A 23,783-nucleotide genomic window follows, 5' to 3' on the forward strand; every position below is an offset into this window, starting at 1 on the left:
TATTTTTGTGATTATATATTTATTTAGATATTTAGGAAGTGTATATCTGGCATATATTTATATAGGTGTATTGTAGTTAGGATATTTACAAACTGAAGAGTAGTTAAAAAGGGGTGGGAAACTAAAAAAGTATTGTACTTCTTCCCATTCCTTTTTCGAACAATGTGTGGTGTTTTGTTATGTATTAGCACTTTATGTGATTGAATTTTTTTCTCTTTTTCTTTCGTTTGTATGTACAAATAGTTACATACATTTTTTTTTTTATACATGTTCGAAAATAAAAATCTATCAATCAATCAATATAATTTGACTGATAATCAAGGCTTAGTGAACTGGGGGTTATTTTGGTCATAAAATGAAATATATAAGCAGTAATGAAAATAAAGGAGTCTTGTTTGCAGATTTTGGCCTGTGGCTACATCAGCTCACTGATGAAGAACCAATGCTGGTTGATCCAGGTGTTCAGTCTGGCATGCACCATCAAGGGTTACAATCAAAAAACAGATCAGGCTACAGGTGAGTCGCTTTAATTTTGAGTTGAATTTTGCATCCAGCGTGAAGAAAAACCTTCATTTTATCCTCAGCTGACATCCAGTTGGTGTTTTTTGCAGTTTCCGCAGGTTTTGTGTCCAAATTTAACTCACATCCTCGTTCATTTAGTTCTGTATCTTTCATTTCAATTGAGTTCAGTGTAGTCTTTATGATCATCACACGGGGAAACTAATTCACAATGAATAAAAAATGCTGCAGCAATAAACAGTAAAACCGTAATACGGTCTCTACACAATCCTGAGAGTCTGTAAATCCCTCTCATGCATGAGAGCATCAGAAGTCATCGCTGTTAAACGGACAATTTCTATGTGTTGTTGTGTTGGTGATGATTGTTTTTTTAAGAGTTACTATACAGCGGCTCAAACTCAGAGGGAGGAACTGCAATCAGTTTGTACAAACAAATTAATAAGTTGCTGTTCATTATGTGTGTTCCAGACGCTAACAAGTACTGTGACCTGCCCAAGGACGAGGCGGGCATCATCTGGGACAGCATCTGCTTCGCCTTCCTCCTGGTGCAGAGACGAGTCTTCATGAGCTACTACTTCCTCCACGTGGTGGCAGATATCAGATCGTCACAGATCCTCGCATCCAGGTAATCGACTAGGCGTGTCGCACAAAGACGGTTTATACTGGAGGGTTTCACACTGACGCTGGAAGCACTTTGCTTTCAACACTAATGACAGTGTTAGTTGCTTAGAATTGCAGCGATTCGTCGAATTGCTACATTGATCTAAGTGAGGATCATTTTAGCTGGACTGGGGCATTTAACTGAGCTCCTTGTCCTAGTATACAAGCATGATAGTGGAATTTATTTATTTATTCATTTACATATTTACCAGCGTGTGTCCAGCTCTGCTATGATAGGTAACAATATGTTCCTTCACGGTTTGTTAGAATGTGGCGTTTTGAGGTAGAGCTGTTACATCACGGACAGAAACGAATGAAAACAGTTTAGCTGACAGTAAATAAGTTACATTTCGAGCGTTGAATTGGAAAGCTTTACAGCTCTTAACATTTTGTATGTGCTGCATGGTTTATTTTACAAATATACCATGCAGCACATGGTTTATTTGTATATCTCGTGGTTATTTTTTGCTCTTACTAGCTCTTTCTTCTTTTGGGTACTGGCTTTTTCTGTTGCTTCCGGCTCAAAACCTGGGATGGGAAATGTGGAGCATACATTAAGCGCCTTGGCCAGTTTTGGTCTAACTGAATGTCTACATGCAGGAGTAATTTACTCCCAGCATTATTATTTGTTTGTATTAGTCCCACCGCCAGAAAGATTTTTGGCGGTGGGACAATCTCAATAATTCAATTTCTTTCTTACGTACGAATGTTACATTGCGTGCGCGCGTGTGTGTGATCAATGTGATATTATTTCAGAAACAAGAATGCTCTGATGATGAAGTGTGGAAGCTATTAAGATTCAAGGAAGAAAAGAAAACCTAGTGATGCAAACTAAGCAAACACATTTTGGAGGTTTTTCTAGCTCTTTAAGTATTTGGGAGGTGAAATATTTCAAACATACACAAGTTTGGTAAATTAATTAGGTACAGTCACGTTTTATGGTGATAAAGACTGAAAATCGTAGGATTAAGACTTTAGTGCCGTGCGTTTGTGCGTTTCAGGGGAGCTGAGCTTTTCCAGGCCACCATCGTGAAGGCGGTGAAAGCCCGACTGGAGGAGGAGTGCAAATCTGTGGAGCAGCTGAAGAGACAGTGAGACTCTCAATGTTTAACCCTCATGTTACGCAACACGGTGTCTGTGGTTACCGTGTGTGTACAGCACATGCTCTTACACAACATTTATTTTTATAATAGATTAATATCAACACACATAAATTCAGATGATACAGCAGCTGACTCTCTGGATTTGGGTTGAAACATATTTATTTAGATCAACATCCATTTTAGTATTCTTCTATCTTCGAATTTAAAACCATTCTTAGTACTGCACTCCTGATCAGTACTTCTGCTGGGGTTTTATTTTTAATTCATTTATCCATTTTCTTTTTTTACAAACCGCCCATTACTTACTATAGTTTGCTGTTTTTCTTTAATTCCAAATAAAATGTCAGTAAATCCAATGAAAGATCGCCACCAAAAATGTCAGTTTGCTCTGAATTCTTTGACCTCCCTGCCTTCTTTGTGGCACTCGGCCAAGAGCGTTTGTCCTCTTATTTGAAAACCTAGAGAGGTTAAATGCAACTCAGATATCTGTCGAGACTTGTTTAACCCACTGAGACGCCCTGCAAACATGGTGGTCTAGAGAGCAGAACACAGTAAATGTGGGAAGGCATCGAAATAAACTCAGCATGTGTGCTTATGCTAAGAAGGAGCGTGTCTTCCCGTGCAGCCCGTGTGCCTCGCTGACATGTTTTTGGCTGGACCGCAACAGCAGATTCAGAGTTACAGCACTGGTCAGCCAGCTGAATGTTGGAGGTTTCTCATTGGCTGATACTCTTTTTTTAAAAGGTTTTGTTGCGACCTGTCAGTGCTCGGTGTCCACATGTGCAGCGTTTAGCATCTAAAGATAGACCCACGAGTTATATTTGGACATCTCCGGAGAAAATTCACCACATACTGGTGGTGTATCGTGCTGTTTTCCTTTGCTGTGGAAAATCGTAGTTAATTTCTCTGTTTCCTGAGTATTCTATCAGTGTAGAGCCCACATACGGAGTTAAAAACAGGTGCATTCATAAATTCCTTCTGAAACGGTCAGAGCATCTTTTGAACTGTTGTAATAAAACTATAAATACCGCACAGTAAAACTTGCCAAGCATCTGTTCATGGTGGAGCTTTTAATTCTCTGTCCACAGGCCTCAGATCTGAGCTGAAATGGTCATAGCTGATGTATGAATGCACCCATTTTCAGTATTGGAGCGAAACACAGTACTGGTATGAGGAGTGCTACTGTCACAGATGCAGCCAAGATCCCACTGAACCAAACAAAGCGGACCTAATGTCGTCATTCGGCCTGATTTCAGATGCTGTTGTGTTTTTAGAAATCAGGCAGAACGTCCAGGATTACGGTACATTATCATATTACAATGTGGAAATATTTGGGTTCCTCCTTGTGTTGTTGGGCAGCAACTGAGCTCTCTGGCACGGAGGATCAGAGACTTTAGCTGCACTGGCACTTCTTGCTGGTAGAGTCAGTTCATTTAATGTTTTTCATAGGATTTTCTGACAATAATCTACACTAAAAGAGTATGCTTATATCTACTTAGATTTCTTTCATTAGCCTTATTAGGTCTAATTCAGTCCATAATTAAGTAAACATGATTGTTGTGGTTTAAAAGCATCTCCTGGCTCAGACTTTATCATTTCCTGGAAGCCAGCTCTTAGTATATCATACCATAAAAAAGCAATGTATTTCCACAACTTCAATCATGAGTAGCCCCTGAGCTCTGTTCATACCCACTCACCCTCTTTAATGAGCACTCCCCTGTAATGTAACATTCTTTCATTTCCATATGAGGCCTCAGGATGTTTATAGTCGGTCTGTTATGATGTTCTTCTGTGTCGATACTCTGTGTTTCTTCACCATCTCTCTGATCTAATCAGGATGGATCGCATTAAGGTGAGGCAGCAAAAGTTTAAGAGGGGCAAGGAGAAAATGCTGAGCCTGGCGCAGGAGTCCGGGGAAGGACAGACAGTCGTCCAACCCGAGGAGGAGGACGATGATGGTATGATAAAGCCTGCTGGAGCCTGCGGCAGCCATGTTAAAAAAAAGTTGGCGTGGAAGTTGTTTGATTTCTTGTGGTGCTCAAGGATGGCGGGCATGAATGTACCGCTGATTCATGCGTATTGATAACAGAAATGCAGCCATGTTGTGTAATAATGTTACTATTTGAGCTAAAAGAGCAGCTTCATGTAGTGGAAATATGATTGGAAGTTTGAAGAGAATTGATTTTCTTATAAAGTTGAATGTATACTGATGTATTTGTGAAATTTTAGGAGCACAGCGAACGAAAGCCAAGACCAAAAAAAAGCAGTGGTGGAGGCCTTGGGTTGACCATGCTTCCAGTAGGTTGACCCCCAAACCCTCTTTTTTCTCTTCCTCCACTCTTACCGGCCCTTTTGTCCTTGACCAGAACGCTGATGATTCCCATACTGCTCCTGGGCTCCGAAGGCGCCATCACACAGTAGTCCTGCTCCCCTCCAGACTTTAATCCTTTTCTGTCTCTATTTAAGGGCCCGTGCAACCTATAGCTCCCGTGTATAACTTTGCACCGCATGTGGGGAGAGGCACTTCAGTTTTATGAAGATCCATAAAACAATGTGAGAATTGACGCAGAGCATGGTTGCCTTAAATAGACACAATGAGACGGAGAGGAAAGAAAAGGACTAACGGCTGGAGGTTTGTGCTTGACATGGTTTAAAACTCCATCATTGGTCTCTCCTGAAGAGCCCACAGTAGAGAATCACTCTGTTGTGCAGCATTTTCAAGCAAAGACATGAAGTCGGCCTGCCTTTGTTCCTCGCTCTGGAATAAAGGTTGAAGGGTTTGTTCATTCTTTGTCAGTAGACATGATCACCAAACAGGTGTTAAACAGAGGGGGGAAAAACAGCAATTGGGCCGGTGATCACATAAGGAAGTTTATGTGAAAGAAAAAATATCAGCATTTCTACAAGATGTTGCAATGGTTGCCTGTTTGGTTTGAACTCATGTCTCACTCCACCCCCACATGACATTTTCAAATTATTTTATCTCTTTGTCATTTGATGTTTCATCTCCATTTCCCAGCATCCTCCCTCATTTCCTGCCCACTGCGGTTCTGCTCAAGGACATAAGTCAGCCTTGTCTATCCTATTGCGACTGACAATAACTGCTGTAGTCTGGAGTCATTTAAAGTAGCTTAAAGGCGACTGTGCATACTGAAAAAGGAGACATTCTTCAATTATATAGACATCATAGTAACATTTTTTGATGTGCTGTGCGTTTTCTGTATTTTTATTTAATCTTCTCATGTTTCTAAAAGCTTGTCTGTATCATTACTAACCATAGATACATTTAAATGTTTAGTAAGTAGTGAATTATATAGAATTAATGGTAAGTGGTTGGATTTTCCTACATCTTTCATTGAGTGTATCTTCTCTGATCATTGATTTATTGTCATGAAAGAGTTTAACAACCTCAGCCTCAGACAGCATGTGACAACATTTTACCCTCTGCCCCTCAGTGGTTAGAAGTGGAGACTACTACTTGTTTGAAACGGACAGTGAGGAGGAAGAGGAAGAGGAGGAGAAAAAAGACGACGAGCCGCCAAAGAAGTCGGCATTTCAGGTGGATCATTAATCCTTTGGTTTCAACACGGAAGGAAAAGTGTTTCAGTCAGCTCTCAGCCCAGTCAGTTTGGTTTTAACTGGGTTTTAAGCTTTTGTTCTTAAAAAAATCAGCTGAGGTGGAGTGGGTGGTTTTTGTGCTCCTTCAAAGAGAAATACTGTTAATTTTCTTCCAGTTCTTTTGCTGTATCTAATTACAGAGCTTTTTCAACATAACCATATAAAACTTTATTGTATGTTCAATATATGAACAGATCAAAAATTTCATGCCAATTGGGACCTAGGCCTGTTTATCATTGTCTCACATCAGCTCTTCTTTTCCTTTTCCCTTTTTAATCATTAAGGAAGTGAAGATACCAGTTGTTGCAGCTTTTTTCGAGAAATCTGAGTTCTTACTGAATATAAGATTTCACCTGCCCAACAGTCCGTAGTTGTTGTCTGATTCTCCTCCACCTCATGATGCTCCATACATTTTCAATAAGAGATAGATATGTACTGCAGGAATACCAGTCAAGCACACATAATATATCTTTTTAAGCTATGCTTTTGGAAGTAGTGCAGAATGAGCTCTGCCATTGTGTTGCTGATAAAACAACAGGCCTCCTGCTGCACAGACCTCTGTATCAGTGCTACCTTGATACATATTGTCTGCATGGTCTTTCTCATCTTTGGCACATGGACTCGGTCATCAGTTTGACTCTTCTCACAGAACACGTGTCTTTCTGTCCATCTGAAATAGTCCCACGTCCAGAGAACTCGGCAATGTTTCTGCACAGAGCTGATGTATGGCTTCCTTCCTGTTTAATACAGTCTCAGGTTACATTTTTTTGATGCAGCGGCTGACTGTGTTGTGTGAAAATGGTTTTCTAAGGTACTCCCAAGCCAATATGGCGGTTTCTCATGCAGTGCTGCCTGAGGGCTCTAACAGTGGTCTAGACTTTATTTCCAAGCTTGGCAAAAATTGGTGAGACAAAGCTCATCCTTGCTTGAAAAGACCCAATCCCAATTCCCTACCTTGGCTCTACCACGGGGCACTACCCCTTTATATTGAAGGAGTAAGTTGCTCCTTAACTATTCGCGTCTAGGAGTAGTGGTCCACCAGCCCTTGAATACGAGTGTTTTTTTGGCCATTTGGATAGCTAGATGATTACAGCTCCTTTGATCTCCAAAAGAAAAGAGACAGCTTACCTCTGCAAAACTGAGAGGTAGGGCCCACTGGTGGGGAGGAAGGGGAATTGGGATTGGAAAAAAGCCTTTGGTGGGGGCTTCTTTTATACTCAATCCTGACACCCTAATTGTTTGGAAACTAAGGATACCAGTCGTTCAGAGATATCTGTGTCTATCCCTGCTGAATGCAAGATTTCAGCTGCTCCGTGGTCGTTATGTCTGAGTCTTTTTTTCATTTTGCTTCAAACATTTTCAACAAGAGACAGATGTAGACTGCCAGAAGGCCCCCTGTCACCATTCAATTTGCTAACTCTAGAACCTCCTAGAATGGCACGATACTTCTATGTTCTCTAAACATTTCTGTCTTTCGTTGTGTTGCTGGCATCAAATTCTGGACGTGGTTCAATCTTTTAAATACAATGTGAAGACAATGAAAATTTGTGTCTTGAATCATGGTTCAAGCAAAATTAACAAATTACAAGCTGGAGTTTTATTGCATTTCAGAAAATCTTACAATCTTTCTTGTAAAGGAGTTTGTAGGATGCAGTTCTTGGAATTGGAAACACACAGAGGGAAATGTTCTTCCTTTCGGCAACTAAATGTTATTCTGTTGAGGTTTCATGTCCACTTGAAGTCATAACACAGCGCATAACGCTTGAGTTGAGTGTACCACATAAGACTGCCGAAGGCCTTTATTTCATCATGTTGTAACCATAACTGCAGACTATTTCGCTGACCTATTCCTCAACCCGTCTCCAAAACCCTGACACTCACCCAAGGATGAGTGAAAGCAGAACAATAAAAGTAAATGCAGATCTTTTTATACACTAAAGTGCCTCGATGAGGTTCATCTCTAAACTTTCTTTGCTGTACTGTAAAATTCTTTATTTTTTCTGCAGAAATGTTTGAATTTTAGATTTCTGATTGTGCATTTTGCTTTGCATTCTGGCTGATTTTTTTTTTAATCAGTTCTGTGTTTAGACAACTGAGATGACCATGTTTTATTACTTGGGTTTTGAATCCTCTTGTTCACTGTCTCCTAACACCGTTAACTTCCTCTAACAGTTTGAAATCTCACTCCACTGATCCTCTCCCTCTCTGTTCTCCCTATCTTTAGCGAGCAGTCGGGAAGTTTGTCTCCGCTCTCCTGGCTTTACCCAGGTCTATCATTAAGCTGCCTAAAACTGTCCTGCAGTATGTAGTCAAGGCAGGCAAGGTACTCACACCCATCTAACACGGCTTGCTTTCTGTGTAATGTTCTGCCCGCTCAAATAACAACTAATACCACATCTAACTCTGCTGTTCCAGCTCTTGTTTGGTGTACACATAGTTCATCTAAACAGACCTGGAAGAGAAATGCTTTTCTGCTGTTTGTTGTCTTTTTCTTTTGCATGACTCAAAGATTTATTCAGACAAAATTTGGAAATGTGTGGGTGTTTCTTGGCCTTTTACATGTCATGTGCTGTTCTGGGAAGATGTAAGATGATTATTGTACCCTGCATAGCATATTCAGCATTCAACAGATTATTCTGGGAGTCAGCTGTACTTCAGTACAGTAACAGAAAAATGTTAACATTAACTTCCACACAGCTGTATTTTTCTATATGTTTCCACGTTCCATACTGCTCTTTTCTTTTTGTTTAATAGTTTAATAAATCCACTTAACCCTTTAATGTCCTGCTCTGCCGTTTGGTAGGGCACATTTTTCAGTAACTTTACTGAATCTTATTAGGAATTTGTTAGCGTAAAGCTGCCTGAGCCATCTCTACCACCTGTGTTTAAGTATGTAATGCTCAAAGTGAATATATGTTAAGACGTTTGATATCTAAATCATTTAAAAAGAACAAGATTCATTCTAATTATTCTTACGGACATTAAGGGGTTGAGTTCTCTTTAAACAAGCTGGAATAAAGATACAAAAATATTTTTTGGGGGTTTATGCTCACGGGCTCATACAACATTAGAGGTGTTGTGATATACCAGTGTTACAATAATTCTGATATTAAAAAAATAAAATGTTAATATTTTAGTAATAATGCACATAACATATCATTGTGAAGTGAACTCAGCTGATAAAATCTAAAGATTCATTGAATGCACATTGATTTTTGTACAGTTTTATGAGTGTATTTCAAGTGCCAGAAAACAGAAACTCATAAAGCAGAGATTAATTAGTCTGAGTGAAATAAAATTAAATCAAAGTTTTCCATTGATATTGTGCCAACATTGTGAATACTTTTAGCCAAGGAAATCGTAAAAATTAGCTGTAGACTTTGTAGACAGACCTACTTAACGACATACAAGGCAGTCGCACTGATTGTCTGAATAATGGAAGTGAAACAGTTTAATTGATATAAATATTGATATGATGCCAATATTTAAACAACAGTATTTAAAACAATCGTTGATAAGGAACGAAGATCAATATAACAGGTGTAATATAATAATGATATAAGTCTAGGTTATTATAAGTGATGAGATGATCAGTCGTGGCTACTATGTTCAGCACCTCAAGACACATTTCACTGGATAATTAGTCGAAGTTAAGTATGAAGGATGTGAGTGATGCTTGAAGTTTTTGACACATTCAATTTAATGCTGGAATTAGTAGGAGTTAAAATTGAACAAGTTCAAATATATGGCCTGATTCAAAAGCATCAAGGTGAGCTTTAGAAAATGCTTCATAGCAGCATAAATTAGACCTTATGTACGGACAATAAAACGTGCTAAACTACATTGTGTATAAATAACGGTCCGGCCTTGTTCACCTCAGTGACTGTTGTGCCTCATATCTTCACACTGAAACCAAACTGCTGCTTCCTGTTCTCCAGTTTCTTTACCAAGCCTGGATCACAGACCCCAAAGCTGCTCTGAAGGCCCGAGGCAAAGACAAACGCAAATTTTGGAAGAAATACACCAAGAAAGTGAGACACAGGAAAAGCAAGAAAGATGGTAAGAGATGTTTTAACTTTTTAATGCGTTTTGTCCACAGCAGAGGACATTTTTACAGCTAAATTACATTATTTGCGATCGTTTTTCCCAAAAAAGAATTCTTTGAGAGAAAATTGAACTGCTCACACAAGTGGACGTCATTGATCAATGTTTATATTGTGTTCCATACAGTTCAATTAATTATCATTGTGTTGTAGTTATTATCTGATACCACATAATAGATAAAATGATTGATTAATGTTATCAGTCACAGCATTTCTAGTGCATTTGGTATTATGATGTGATTAAGCTGCTGTAGGTCCTGTTTTATGAATTAGCTTGTGTGTGTGTGTGTGTGTGTGTGTTTGTTGAACTCTCCTATGAGCAGATATTGTATAATGCATCTAAGTAATCAATTGGGAATGTTTCAAAGTGATTTTTATTTAGTGGTTTTCATATGTAAAATGTGCTTTCCAAAAAAAAATCCAACCTAATTTTATCTGATGTTCACATTTTCCTCTCTAAATTTGTACAAATTAGAGCTTATGTAATGAGACACTATCTCAGAAAATTTCAAAAGAAAAGTCAGTCTAAAGTCTTAAGCCGGTGAACATTGGGAGCCGTAATGTTTCTGTTGGTTATAACTGTTAAAATTGTGTTTACTTCTGCTTGGAATTGATAAAGGAAGGGAAGTTGTCTGTGCTGTGCTTCAGCAGGTCATGTGGCCATAGAAGTGGGAGAGCTGTCTGACGGACAGGAAAAAACAGAGGAGAGCAAGAAGTCTGGCGGTCCAGGTTGGTTTTCTCATCAAAGAAGTTTTTCAAGATTTTGGAAACAAAATATCAAATTTTTTTGCATTGTATCAGGAATGTGCTCTATTAACATAAAGCTAATGCATGCTGTGGAGTAATTATTCTTGACTTTTCCACTGCCCCTTTAGCATCACAATGTGTTGAATTATTTAAAAAAAAAATATATATATATATATATATATATATAGTTATGACACTTTATTTAGATATATTGCCATTTGTAACCAAACTCTCCATTGAATGCATTCCCATTATTTTATGTTCCACTATGTTTTGATGGTTGATAGTGCCAGTTATTGATCTGCACAATAACTATTAGTTTGTTGAGGTTTTGAAAGAGCACTGTTCTAGAGCAGCGTTGATGTTGCTTGCCCCCTCCTGCAGACAACATCATCAAGCGAGTGTTCAACATCATCAAGTTCACCTGGGTGCTCTTCCAGACGACAGTGGAGAGCTTCACCAACTGGATGAATGACATGTGCAGGGAGTACATCGACATCTCCACAGTGCTGCGTATCGAGCGCTGCATGTTGACGCGGGAAGTCAAAAAGGTACACAATCACACATACTGGAGTTCAACATGCAGATCCAAATGTGCCTCCTGAACACCACTTACTAATAAGCTCCTTTGCTTCTACCAGGGCAATGTGCCGTCCAGAGAGAGCATCCACGTCTACTACAAGAAGGCCATGAGGCTCAACATGTCCAGACAGGCCAGCTTGGATCAGCTCAGCGAGGATGAGTCCGCCTCGGGCTCCGCAAAGGTACGAAGGAGGAAAGGAGACAACCGGGTGGAGAGCCAGGACTCCACTGCCTCCAGAGACAGCATCTCTAGGTAAGTGGAGCCTGATGGTATATGCAGCATCAGGAGTTAAACTCCATCATTTGATTGAAGGAAAAACAACAAAGGAGTCTCTTCTAAGTTCAGGGCGTCTTGCATGCATTCTAACATGGGCAGATTCAAATTTACTGAAATTTCTAAATTTTCACTGCATTTCTCACATTGTTTTCAATCTTAATAAACTTGTTAAGCTGTTTTTAATGACATTATCTCATTTTTCTCTCTAAGTGTGTTTTGTCTTCTCCTCCTGCAGTGATGTAATGAATTGATGTGACGTGTTACTTTATTTTATTTAATTTGAATTAAATTTAAATTCACTTAGAGCTTTGTTTGTCTTTCTAAGCAAAGTCTTTGGTCGTAGTGGATTAATGACTCCTGGCTGCAGAAGTTGCACCAGCTGCTAATCTTGAAACATCTATTCTTGCAAAACCAAAGATGAAAATAGTTCAGATGTAACTCAGTAGATGCTCTTTTGGCTTTGAGTTAGCATTTCATGATAAAATCCCTGAGCGATTTCAGTCAAACTCTGCTGCATCTCTGTCAGTCCCACCTCATTCTTCTCCTTTGATCATTCCATCTCACCACCTGTCAGTGGTTTCACTGAGAACACCACCCTGTTTTCCCGCCAATCCACCCTGGAAGACCTGGATGCGATGCCAGAGAACATTCCCAAAACCAGTGAGCGTGCCAGACCCAAACTGCGAAAGATGTACAGCATGGACGTGTCCAACTCATCAATGGACAGTGGCAGCAGCTTCATATCCAGGTGCCTGGCCTCTTCATCACCCATATACGCACCTCTTCCACTCACTGTAAACATCCCTGCACCCCTGCTTGCATTTTCATCATCACCTAATTCACTGCTTGGCTTCTGTGTCAGACTTTTGTTTCATTGTTTGGTTTTAGCTGGAAAACAAATTTTGGTGTCAGATATCTATGTTCAAAATTGTTGGAAAGTACACCAGAGTGGATTCCCTTAAACACAAGCTGGTACAATTTGTGTTTGTTTGTGTTTGTGTGTCCTCTGCAGCGAAGCAACTCAGTCCGTCATGCTGTACTCCAGACAGGGCACCACAGACACCATAGAAGAAGTGGAGGACGAGCAGGATCAAGGGGAAGATAAGGAGCAGGTTCCCTGGGAATCGCACCAGTTTGAGGCGAGTCAGGGGCCTGAGGGAGAGTCATGGAGTGATGGAGAACCCAGGCAGAAAGAAGAAGAAGAAGAAGAGGAGAAGCGGGGGCAGGAGCATGAAGAGGGTGAGGAGGGACAGCAGGGAGAGGAGGCCCCAGAGGAGCTGGAAAAAGTGGGGGCTCCATGGGAGTCCCTCAGCCCAGACGAGGGTCCCTCCTCGAAGCTTCAGGAAGCAGAGTCTGGCCCCTCTGCTCGGGAGAACGACTCCATCAGTGAGAGTGAATATGAAGGAGGACAGCGGGACTTCATGCAGACTGAGGGTCAGACAGCTGTGCTCTACACCCCTGATACAGATGCCTCCAAAACATCTGATGCTGACGTGCCTCCCAGCTACAGCAAGGCGGTCAGCTTTGACCGCCTGGACGTTAGCGATGATGAAAGTGACAAAGACAGGAAGAGGCGCATGGTTATGACGTCTGACAGCCGCTCAGACAGCAGGTCGGACATCATGCTGCCCTCTATGAGCACTGAGATGACTGCCAGCGAGCTGCTGCTCAACAAGTAAGTCCAAAACTGGTTTAGCATGAAGCCTCAGACCAACCAAAAGGAAGCTGTCTCAAATGCTTTGCTACAGGTTCATCTTTGAAATGCAAATTTGAGGTCTTCACAGCTCTGTATCCATCACCAGATATTTAAAAAATAACTGATTTTATTCATCAAAGTTGACAAAGTGGGCCAAAAATTAGTAACCAATGCATGTTTGGTATCACAACTTTTATCAATCTGTCTGTCCAGGATGTTCTTTGATGAGGAGCTGGATCGGTCGGATAAATTCTACCAAAGCCAGCCTCTGATCCTGCAGCTGTGCTACGCCCTCTACAACACGCTGGTGGCTCACTCAGAGTTCGTCTGCTACCTGGTCATCATTATCAACCACATGGTGTCAGCCTCCTGTGTTACCCTGGTCCTCCCCATCACAATTTTCCTCTGGGCCATGCTGTCTGTGCCTCGGCCCAGTAAGCGCTACTGGATGACTGCCATCATCTATACTGAGGTACACCCACACTTGAACATGTAACTCCAAAAAACAATAACTGTAAACGTAGCATTAGTAGCGTTTTACAGCCTAATTCAACCCAACATGACAGTGCTATGTTCACCACTCACATTTTCTCACAGAACACACAAAGATTAATGCATCATTGCTCTCTCTGATTCAGTTGTCTCTCTGATTGATGCTGACGTTGTTTTCCCTCCAGGTCACCATTGTCATTAAGTACTTCTTCCAGTTCGGATTCTTCCCCTTCAACCAGGGCAAGATTAATAGAAATAAACCATATTACGCTCCAAACATCATCGGTGTTGAGAAGAAAGATGGTTACGTCCACTATGACCTGGTCCAGTTATTGGCCCTCTTCTTCCACAGGTCCATCCTGAAGGTGTGCACTAAGTCAAAATATGTGGATTTCTGCCACAAATGATTGTATATGTTCAAGGAGATCCAGTTTTCTTTATGTCCATGGATTCTTATGTAAAGTAAAACCAGGTGTCATTGAAAAGAGTCAGTGGCAGCTGTTTGAGTAAGTTTTTATGCCGTTGATATCAACTCACTACAGAACAGCTGGAAAGACCTACATTACCCTGTTTCTGCTGACAACGACAGTGTTTTTAGGAAGTATTTTACGATTTTTCTTTGTATGACATTGTGCAAGTGTTCTTATTTCTGTGTAAGGTTTAAATCTTTAGTAGGAACCAGTAAGTGCCAAAGAGACTCAGATTAGCATATTATTACTATTTGTCGATTCATTTGTTGACATGAAGAAAAGTAGAGTATATTTTACTGAGCAGTGAAATGTTTGTTGGTTATTTTATGCTTACGTACAAAATTGTGTTGCCAAACGTTCTATGACCATTTTAAATACGTCACAGGAAACGGGACATGTGTTTGATAAGTGTGCAGACAAAAAGCAGCTTTGATGGACTCATTTCAGTCTAAGAGGACCCACATATCATCTTTTGGTAGCTGAGAATATTTCCATATATCCAATATTAGATAAAGCTAATATTTGCATAGATTTCCCACTCTTTGAATAACTGAACTCCTTGTGTTTCATTTGGATCGGCTGCAGAATAAGACACCGCTTGTTGTTTTCACTCTCAGTGCCACGGCTTGTGGGACGAGGACGACCCCAAAGGAAGGAAGGAGGCCGCCCGTCAGAGTGAATCTGAAGATGAGGGAAAAGACAAGGTGGAGAGCGAGAAGGAGTCTGAGCCTGCTTCATCGCTGATTAATGAGAGGAGAGGATCCACTCACACCTTGAGGTCTATAAACTTTGGGACCTCCATAGATTCAGGACATGTCCAGGTGCAATACCCCCAGCCGCAGACCTACCAGCGACGCAACAGCTCCAGTGGAGGCTCGCATGTTTCTCATCGATCTCGTCTTTCCTCTGCAAGATCTAAAAGAGGTGAAAGCTCTTTCATATTCCCCATTTTTCCTGCCGCTGCATTTTAGTTGGATTGTTGATATAAGAAGACGACTTTCTCATAACACAAGAAAAAGAAAAATGAGGAAAGTCTGTGTGTCTGTAACATAATAAAACAACACACTTCTCTGGCTCTCTATCAGAGAGAAGTGACTCTCAGGGTGCATCAGTGCCTCCTCACGGATCATTTCCAGCTCAAAATGTAAATTGTTTCCACAGGAAGTACCACTTCCCACAACAGCAGCCTCAAGGATGGCAGCCAGGCCAGCATCCATCAGAAGACCCGCAAACAGATGATCATAGAGAAACTGAGGGAGCAGCTCTTCAAAGCAAAAGTTTTCGTCATAAAGCGGTACGATTAACTTTAAAAAAAAAAAAAACAAGGCAGCGGCAGCTCTATTTTTTTGTCTGTTAAACTCCACCCACGACTGCTTTGTGGCCACCACTAGAATACAGGAAGTACCATGATGTCATGGCATTGATGAGAAATGTGCTCGGCAAGTATTCTGGATGAATGATGTAAGAGACTCATCATATCAGTGAGACACCAGTGAAAACCTTTCATGGATCTAAATTTAGACCTTTAATTACAGCATTCCCGTCCAGCCATTCAGTGATATTTTTGGAAGTGCTGCAACAGACGATCAAAACTCGTTATTTTTTCTAAATTTAATCACGATGTGGTTTCTGAGATGTTATGCCTCGAAGAGTAACTGAAACCCAAAATCCTTCTCCTGTGGTTTTCTGACTAATTACATTTAGTTTGATTTTACTGTGTTAAAAACAACATTCACACAACAGCACCCAGACATGCTGAGATAAAAGGAGTGAATTATATCAAAATGACTCGTAGGCAGAAGGCACTTTATGTTCGAAAGGTGAAATACAAGCTTGAAATGACGAAAAAACAGACAATTTTACACTTATTTGTGCAAGTCCTTAGGAAATTAATTCAGCTCATGACTAACACCACTTCTGCTCTGTGTAGATTTATGGAGATCTACCTTCCCATAAGGCAGTTCTTCTATAACTTGATCCATCCGGAGTACAGCGCGGTCACAGACGTCTATGTGCTGATGTTCCTCGCGGACACTGTTGACTTCATCATCATTGTGTTTGGATTCTGGGCATTTGGTGTAGGTTTTGAATTTAAATGCAGAAGAAAAATCGATTGATTTGTCCCACAAATCAGAAGTTAACCTTTTATTTGTACTTTTTCTCTTGCAGAAACATTCAACAGCAGATATTACTTCGTCTCTGTCGGAGGATCAGGTGCCGGGACCCTTCCTGGTCATGGTCCTGATCCAGTTCGGCACCATGGTGGTGGACCGGGCTCTCTACCTCAGAAAGACGGTTGTGGGCAAGGTCATCTTCCAGGTCATCCTGGTATTTGGGATCCACTGTTGGATGTTCTTTATCCTGCCTGGCATCACAGAAAAGTAAGAGCTCGATGTTTCTCTGGTAGTTATTTCTTCTCAAGTCTCAGTTAAAAGAAAATACTTGAATCTTTTGTGAATAGTCTGCAAAATGATCAATTATATCTGAACACTTCCAATACATTCCAGATTGTTTTCTCTCTTCTGTTGACTTTTATATCTGACGAACCCACCAAAGTCTAGTTTTACAGCTGTCTCTCCGCTCTTCCTCTCACAGGCGTTTCAGTGAGAACACGGTCGCTCAGATGTGGTATTTTGTCAAGTGCATCTACTTCGGGCTGTCAGCTTATCAGATCCGCTGTGGTTATCCCACCCGTGTCCTTGGGAATTTCCTCACCAAGAGCTACAATTATGTCAACCTTTTTCTCTTTCAAGGGTGAGCAAGAAAAATTTGATTTGTTCCAGCTGGACAAAGGGCGCCTTGTCTTCAATCTGCGGCAGAATTTACTCCCAGCTCCCCAAAGTAACAAGAGCCGATTGCACCTAACATGCGTCAAGAAAGTGGAGCCAAATATTTGCTAAAGAAAATAATTCTTTTACTGCGTCTTTGGATGTTCTAATTATTTACTTCTTTTCACATATTAAGTTGCAGCGTCAGGCTGAAATCATTTAAATTGATTTTTTCCTCAGCAGTGTACACTTAGGACCCACTAATAACAAAGCCAAGACAAAAAATAGCAAGTGATCTAATCTAAAAGTAGTCTAATTAATCTTTAGCTGCTGTTATGTGGTAAAAAAATGCATTTTGTTTTTGATATTTACAGTGTGAAGGGGATAATCTTCCATATTCAGACCTTAGTGCTTTTAAGCAAACCAATGCAAATCTTTCTCCGGACTAGTTTTCATGATGTGGACAAGCACTTGAAATGAGCAGAAGCTACAAAATGCTGTGGTGTGTTACATTGGATAACTGTCATGTTCAGGAACTTGTAAATTAAATGAAAGATTTAGAGAAGAATTTTTTTCCTAGAATATTTAGACACTGAAAACCCGAAGTCGCTGAGATTTTCTCCTGTTAATGAATTATTGTATTATTAGCATTATATATTATTGTACCTATTGTACAAGCATGGACTGAAAAGTATTTTAGCATCACTGACTAACACTAACGAACATCCTTAGGGAAGAAACTGTATATTTGGTTGTATTACTGAGTTAAAGAAAAAAGCTGGCTTACTGTGATCCAAATGAACAAATGAATGAGCTGGATTCTGAGTTAAAGAGACTGAATCTGTTTGAATGTGAGCCTCACATCGTGTGTGATTAACTCGAACATGTCTGCGGCTTTCAGCTTCCGCCTGGTGCCTTTCCTGACGGAGCTGCGAGCAGTGATGGACTGGGTTTGGACCGACACCTCGCTGTCTCTGTCCAGCTGGATCTGTGTGGAAGACATCTACGCCCACATCTTCATCCTCAAATGCTGGAGAGAGTCTGAGAAGGTGTTTGTCAATGAGGCATCAGTGTGAAAGGAATTAATGTCGTGTCATGTCGGAATTCAAGCTGAAATTTACTTCACATTTGCTTTTTTTCACACTTCATACTGTTGTGGAAAAAATAATTCACTCTTGCAGGCCTCTCTGAGTCTGTCTGCAAGTACATTACATCCAACTCTAACTTTTAAATCAGTTTAGGAGAATAGTCCAGGCCTAAGAGCACATGTTACTAATAAAATTGAGAGAAATTCTAAAGTTACAGTAAATCCAGCTTTCAGGACACTCACACACTTGTCCCCCACTGCAGAGATACCCCCAGCCACGAGGTCAAAAGAAGAAAAAGGTGGTGAAGTACGGGATGGGAGGAATGATTGTGGTGCTGCTGATCTGCATTGTCTGGTTCCCGCTTCTCTTCATGTCCCTCGTAAAATCTGTTGCCGGAGTCGTCAACGCTCCGCTGGATGTGTCTGTTCAAATTACACTGGCCGGCTTTCAGGTGAGCGTGCTCCTCGTGTTATCAGATCACTTGCTACAAATGACTTCACTCTTAAAGAAAGATGCTCTGCACAAAGTTGAACGCCTCCAGTGTGATGAAACGTAGGACAGGGCCAGGCTGGTATTTAAGCGTAGTGGTCGTTTGTGGGTGGAATGAGAAGCTTGATGGATGTGATGATTCTGATGATTCTGGCTGCAGGGAAACAAAAACAAGCCCAGTTTTCCGTTAATAAGTCGTTCACGAAAGGTAGAAGTGTATTCGGCCTGAACAAATTAGCTTCTTTAAAAGCGATTTTTCTCTTCACAGCCCATCTTCACCATGAGTGCTCAGCAGAAACAGCTGCAAGGGGTCACACCGCAGGAATTTAATTTATTTAAGAAAACGTTCAACACCTTTGACGAAACCGGTACAAATGTAAGATTTCAGTTGTTTGGTTTTCTAAAAAAGTACTGTACGTCACTGTATTTGGAATCATTTCAATAATTCAGTTAACTAGAGTGCAACTGCCTGACATTAACAACCTGCAAATTTTACACAGACTTACTTTAATTTAGACATGTTTAAACAGTTGATTCGTGTAAATTTGCCCCATCAGACTGCATCTTATTGATTCTAACTGTTCGGTTTTGTGCTGTGGATAAAAGGCATTGCAGTGGTTGGAGACCTACTTTCCAGAGGACTTGATCATTGCTGAGCTGAAAGGCAGCTCCAACTCTCTGTGGACCATCAGCCCACCCAGCAGAGCCAACCTGATAGAGATGTTGGGCTCCCCAGAGGAGTTCCCTATCACTGTGTCCTGGTCTGTGCAAAGGTATGCAACGCCAAATATTAGAAAACATGCTCCACAGCTCCATGAAACTGTCTGTTTTTTGTTGACGCTCTTTTTTTTCCTACCGCATATTGGTGTTAAATTCCTCTAAAAATATGTGTGCGGTACTCATGATCTGAGGAATGCGTGAGATGTGCAGATTATAACCACATGTACAGACACTCCATGCAGGTGTGCCACTTCATACTCTCTTCTGCTGACTTTTATGCTGCATTCCACTCGCTTCCAGTGTTTTGGAGACTTTCAGATACATGTGATTTTGGTGTCAGCACAAAAGCAGTCATCAAGGACCCTCATCTGCCATTTATCATGTCCTGCAAATCAAACAAAATGCATTTTTTGCATTTTGTCCTTCCAACTGTGCCCTCTACACAAACTCTCTGTAATATTGCCAGCTGTAAAAACGTGTGTGAACAAACTGTCTCATATTCTTCTAAAACTTAGACATGAAGAGGGCACATTAAAAATGCTAAAGGTCGGTGAGGTGTAAAGTCTTTACACTGAGTATGTTTCTCTTGTTCTCAGAAATTTCAGTCTTGGTGCCAAGGCTGAAACTGCGTCTGGAAAGAACGTAAAACCTCTAAGCCAAGAAACAAAGCAGGATCTCATAATGCTTCTAAATGGCTCTCTAAACCAATCAAAAGTGTAAGTATTATCTTCATCTTCACACTTTGCTGGATCTAAACTTTCCCACAGGCAACATGCTTTTTCCCTCTGCTACTTAAACAATGACAACATATTGCAAAACTGGAGGCAGAAGTAGCACCATTAAACATGAAAACATTAAACAAAGATATGGTCAACAGTTAGAATTTAGAAGAGAATGTCCTAATACTACATACAAACTGGGCACCAACTGCTTCTCTTTGTCTGCAGGATCATAACGGAAATCATCCCTCGCTACATTCGAGCACCCAGTGACTCAGATGCCACACCTGTGGAGCAGCTGGGTAAACTACCTTTACTTTGTCACTAAGATAGAATAAAATATACCTTAATGTTGTTGCAGGCACGTTGAAATTTTGATGGAACAGATATGAACAGATATGAACAAGGATATATGTAAAGATATGAATAGCCTTAAACTTTATTTATAAAGCACTAAAACAGCAACCACTGACCAAAGTGCTGAACATAGGAATGAAAATGAAATAAAATTGAAAATAAATTAATAAAAGGACAAAACACAAATAAAAGCTTGAGTAAAAATAGACACAAATTAAATCGTCACTTAAAACAATAGAATATAGAATCAACTTCACACACTGGATCGAAAGCCAAGCAGAAGAGCTGGGTCTTAAGCTCAGATTTAAAAAGTGCCAAAGAAGAAGATTTCTAATGTGTAAAAGCAACAAATTCCACAATTTGGGAGCAAAAGCTTTGTCCCCCCTGAGCCTCTGTTGTGTCCTCGGCACATCCGGGAGCAGCTGGTCAGCTGAAAGAGCTGGAGGTGATATATGAGCCCTGGCATAAGTCACCTTATCCATATATCCTCATGGACTCTGAGGAGCATTAAGAACAGGAGGGCTGAGTCTATGAAAGGGGAAGTTTTCTGTTGAGGTTGTATTAGGGAAATTGTTCTGTTAAAGAAGCTATTTCTCAGTCTGGAGGTGTTAGCTTTAAGCATCTTTTAGCACTTACCAGATGGTTAGGGGGGAAACAGGTTGTGGCAGGGGTGTGAGGAGTCTTTGATGATGGCGAAGGCCTTCAGGGTGCAGGGGGTCCGGCCTGGAGGTACCACAAACAGATCAGACTTCTGGGGCTTTTTGCACAGTCGTCACCTGATGAATGAATAATTCTCAAACTACTTATATGAATCTTTGAGATGTATCTTTTCACATTTGCTTCAAGTAGATCATCAAAACATATCGTCCACAAAATTCAAATTAAATGTGCAGAAATTTAACGAAACAGTAGCATTTGGAATTCAATTTTATGATCTATTTCGTGATCTTTGCAGGTGACAAGATGATTGACATAAACCTGACCTTGATGCGAGCTCAGAATTCATCGGATCAGGTACAAGAGTGGTGGATTGTGGACCAGGTAGAAGCTGGTCCCATAGACAAGAAGAGTCAAAAATACCAGGCGGGCCTGCAGATCTACATATTCAGCGACCAAGTCAGTCCGCCCAGTTTGGGCTTTCTGGCTGGTTACGGGTACGCCTGCGTCTATATTCACAATATGTATATATGTTGTCTGACACACAGTAACAGGTCTCTAACCGAAGATTGTACCATGACTTCTCAACAGGATTCAGTCCTTTTACCTTCTCAGTCACTCTTGATTTACTTTAAACCTTACAGTCCGTAGAGTAATAATCAAATTGAACATGTTCTCCTTCTTTTTCTCGTCAAGTATCATGGGCCTGTACGCCTCTGTGGTTCTCGTAATTGGCAAGTTTGTGCGCGAGTTCTTCAGCGGCATCTCCCACACCATCATGTTCGAGGAGCTGCCCAACGTGGACCGCATCCTCAAGCTCTGCACCGACATCTTCCTGGTCCGAGAGACGGGGGAGCTGGATCTGGAGGAGGACATGTACTCCAAACTCATCTTCCTCTATCGCTCGCCAGAGACTATGATCAAGTGGACCCGGGAGAAAACACAGTGAGGGGGACGCTGAGTCCGAGCTTTTCAGAAACGCTGCGTGGTCACTCTGTGGGTCTGAGCAACTTTTTCAGCACACAGAGCACCTGAGGACCAACCTTGTCCTTTGAGCTCAGCTGGCAGCGATACAGTGTTAGCTTCACAAAGAGACACTTCTTTGAGTTAAAAACTGGTGTTTTTACTATTTAATGATGAAAAGCAACAACTCATTTTTTTGAAAACTGAGCACAGATTTGCAGGTGCTAAAAATATCTGGCAAAAGTTCGGCCTCCAGGGGTGAAATAAGCAGCTGATTGTGCAGTTAAAGATCTTGTAGGACAGTTTCCTAAGACGTAGAGAGCCCCGTCAATTCTGTCAGAGGAAATTTTGAACACCCCTCACTGCTCTTCACACCTGCTTCCAACATGTTCACGGCTGTGTGGTAGGTGGCGAGATACACGAACTGGCTGCAGCGTAACTCTTTAAGGGCTTCCCACTGACAAATATGTGCACAACGGAGTTTCTCCAACTGGAACATTTGGATCGTGGGATGGTGCAATACTGAGCTCCTGTTCTTCCAAGATTTTGAAGGATGGGAGCACAAAAAAAAAAAAGGCCATTTGCGACCAAGAAACTTTAACATAAAGTCAACTTTTTTTTCCTAAATATCAGAAGCACTCCAAAGACCAAAAAAAAAAACTGAAAACATCAGACAATCTTGCCTTATTTTGTTTGTATGAGAAGAACTGAAACTCATATGGATTACACATCTTTCTCAGGAAGAGCTGTTTTCACAGATATTCATTGTATGTGTTCCATGTTAACATATGTAGGCTTTGATGGATCTAAAAGAACATGAGATTGTCGAAAAGGTGAGAACTATTTAAATGGCATGAAATATACTGTCGGTGTCCCTCACACAGGCTGATGTGGAGTTTGTTTAGTGCACAGAGACATAAACTTATCGCTTTGGAAGTTTTTCTTCACAGGGAAAAACATTATTGCCAATCATCCATCATCTCAATCACCTACAGGTGGGCTTGAGTCGAGACCAGCAGAGTGCTGTTTGTGAGTCATCGTGATGTGCATCAGGTGGCAGACTCCTGCGCTTCATCACCTTTTTCGGGCCTCTGTTTTTGACATTCACACATCGGAGCGCTGTGACACTTAACGACCGTGCATCCAGTCATCGAGGAAGACACGAGCAGACACAAAAAAAAAGGCTTCCAAACACAAAGGGCTGAGAAACGGAGCCCTGTGGTCCAAACTATGCATTAGAGGACATTGTAGCATGAGTGAAAAACTTCATTATTGCCATGACTAATTTTCAGTACATAAGGGGTTACATTAGGGGGACAAGTCATGGAGGGATGAAATGTGAAATTGTACCTGTATGTTAAGGTGGTGTGGTATCATGAAGGTCCAGAGATGTGCAAATAAAATGTCTGAAATCGTGTTTTGTGGAAAGGCTGCTGTTTACGTGTGGAAAGGGACTGTGAGTGAAAGCAGAGAATCTGTGTCGGCCTACAGGGTTTCAACGGTATTACGATGGAAAACAGCCGCAGCTGACTGAACCTCGGACTCTGCAGCTCGAAGAAGAACATCTAAGAAGAGCATCACATATTTTGATTATAACCTCAATACAGATAAAAGTTGGAAAGCTGTGTAAAATGTAGATAAAAACAGAACACAATGATATGCAGAGCTCAAATTCACAATAGAACATAGAAAACATATTAAAGTGACAGTGAGACATTTAACTATTTAATGAAAAATAATAGCTTATCTTGAGCT

The 23,783-nt window shown here is 40.9% G+C and overlaps 1 protein-coding gene across 8 annotated transcripts in view; it reads left to right on the forward strand.

Moving 5' to 3' along the window:
• piezo2b (piezo-type mechanosensitive ion channel component 2b) overlaps positions 1–23,445 on the forward strand; it is a 90,795-nt gene extending 67,350 nt beyond the window's left edge. For 2 of the 8 annotated variants that reach the window (XM_075482925.1, XM_075482927.1), the window contains 28 exons: positions 402–516; positions 988–1,144; positions 2,181–2,270; positions 4,119–4,240; positions 4,512–4,580; positions 5,738–5,841; positions 8,125–8,223; positions 9,839–9,959; positions 10,652–10,732; positions 11,135–11,301; positions 11,392–11,585; positions 12,184–12,357; positions 12,622–13,284; positions 13,519–13,777; positions 13,983–14,162; positions 14,885–15,191; positions 15,429–15,561; positions 16,198–16,345; positions 16,437–16,648; positions 16,863–17,021; positions 17,937–18,084; positions 18,386–18,574; positions 18,881–18,988; positions 19,219–19,385; positions 19,929–20,048; positions 20,280–20,353; positions 21,364–21,562; positions 21,762–23,445. In XM_075482925.1, the coding sequence (XP_075339040.1) occupies positions 402–516; positions 988–1,144; positions 2,181–2,270; positions 4,119–4,240; positions 4,512–4,580; positions 5,738–5,841; positions 8,125–8,223; positions 9,839–9,959; positions 10,652–10,732; positions 11,135–11,301; positions 11,392–11,585; positions 12,184–12,357; positions 12,622–13,284; positions 13,519–13,777; positions 13,983–14,162; positions 14,885–15,191; positions 15,429–15,561; positions 16,198–16,345; positions 16,437–16,648; positions 16,863–17,021; positions 17,937–18,084; positions 18,386–18,574; positions 18,881–18,988; positions 19,219–19,385; positions 19,929–20,048; positions 20,280–20,353; positions 21,364–21,562; positions 21,762–22,014 (4,812 nt within the window). In that variant the 3' untranslated portion in view covers positions 22,015–23,445. The remainder of the gene's footprint in view (positions 1–401; positions 517–987; positions 1,145–2,180; positions 2,271–4,118; positions 4,241–4,511; positions 4,581–5,737; positions 5,842–8,124; positions 8,224–9,838; positions 9,960–10,651; positions 10,733–11,134; positions 11,302–11,391; positions 11,586–12,183; positions 12,358–12,621; positions 13,285–13,518; positions 13,778–13,982; positions 14,163–14,884; positions 15,192–15,428; positions 15,562–16,197; positions 16,346–16,436; positions 16,649–16,862; positions 17,022–17,936; positions 18,085–18,385; positions 18,575–18,880; positions 18,989–19,218; positions 19,386–19,928; positions 20,049–20,279; positions 20,354–21,363; positions 21,563–21,761) is intronic. The other 6 variants (XR_012772815.1, XM_075482926.1, XM_075482930.1 and 3 more) reach the window with 6 other exon arrangements.
• The last annotated feature ends 338 nt before the right edge of the window (positions 23,446–23,783 follow it).

The sequence above is a fragment of the Odontesthes bonariensis genome, chromosome 14, assembly GCF_027942865.1.
Source record: "Odontesthes bonariensis isolate fOdoBon6 chromosome 14, fOdoBon6.hap1, whole genome shotgun sequence".
Lineage (NCBI taxonomy): Eukaryota > Metazoa > Chordata > Actinopteri > Atheriniformes > Atherinopsidae > Odontesthes > Odontesthes bonariensis.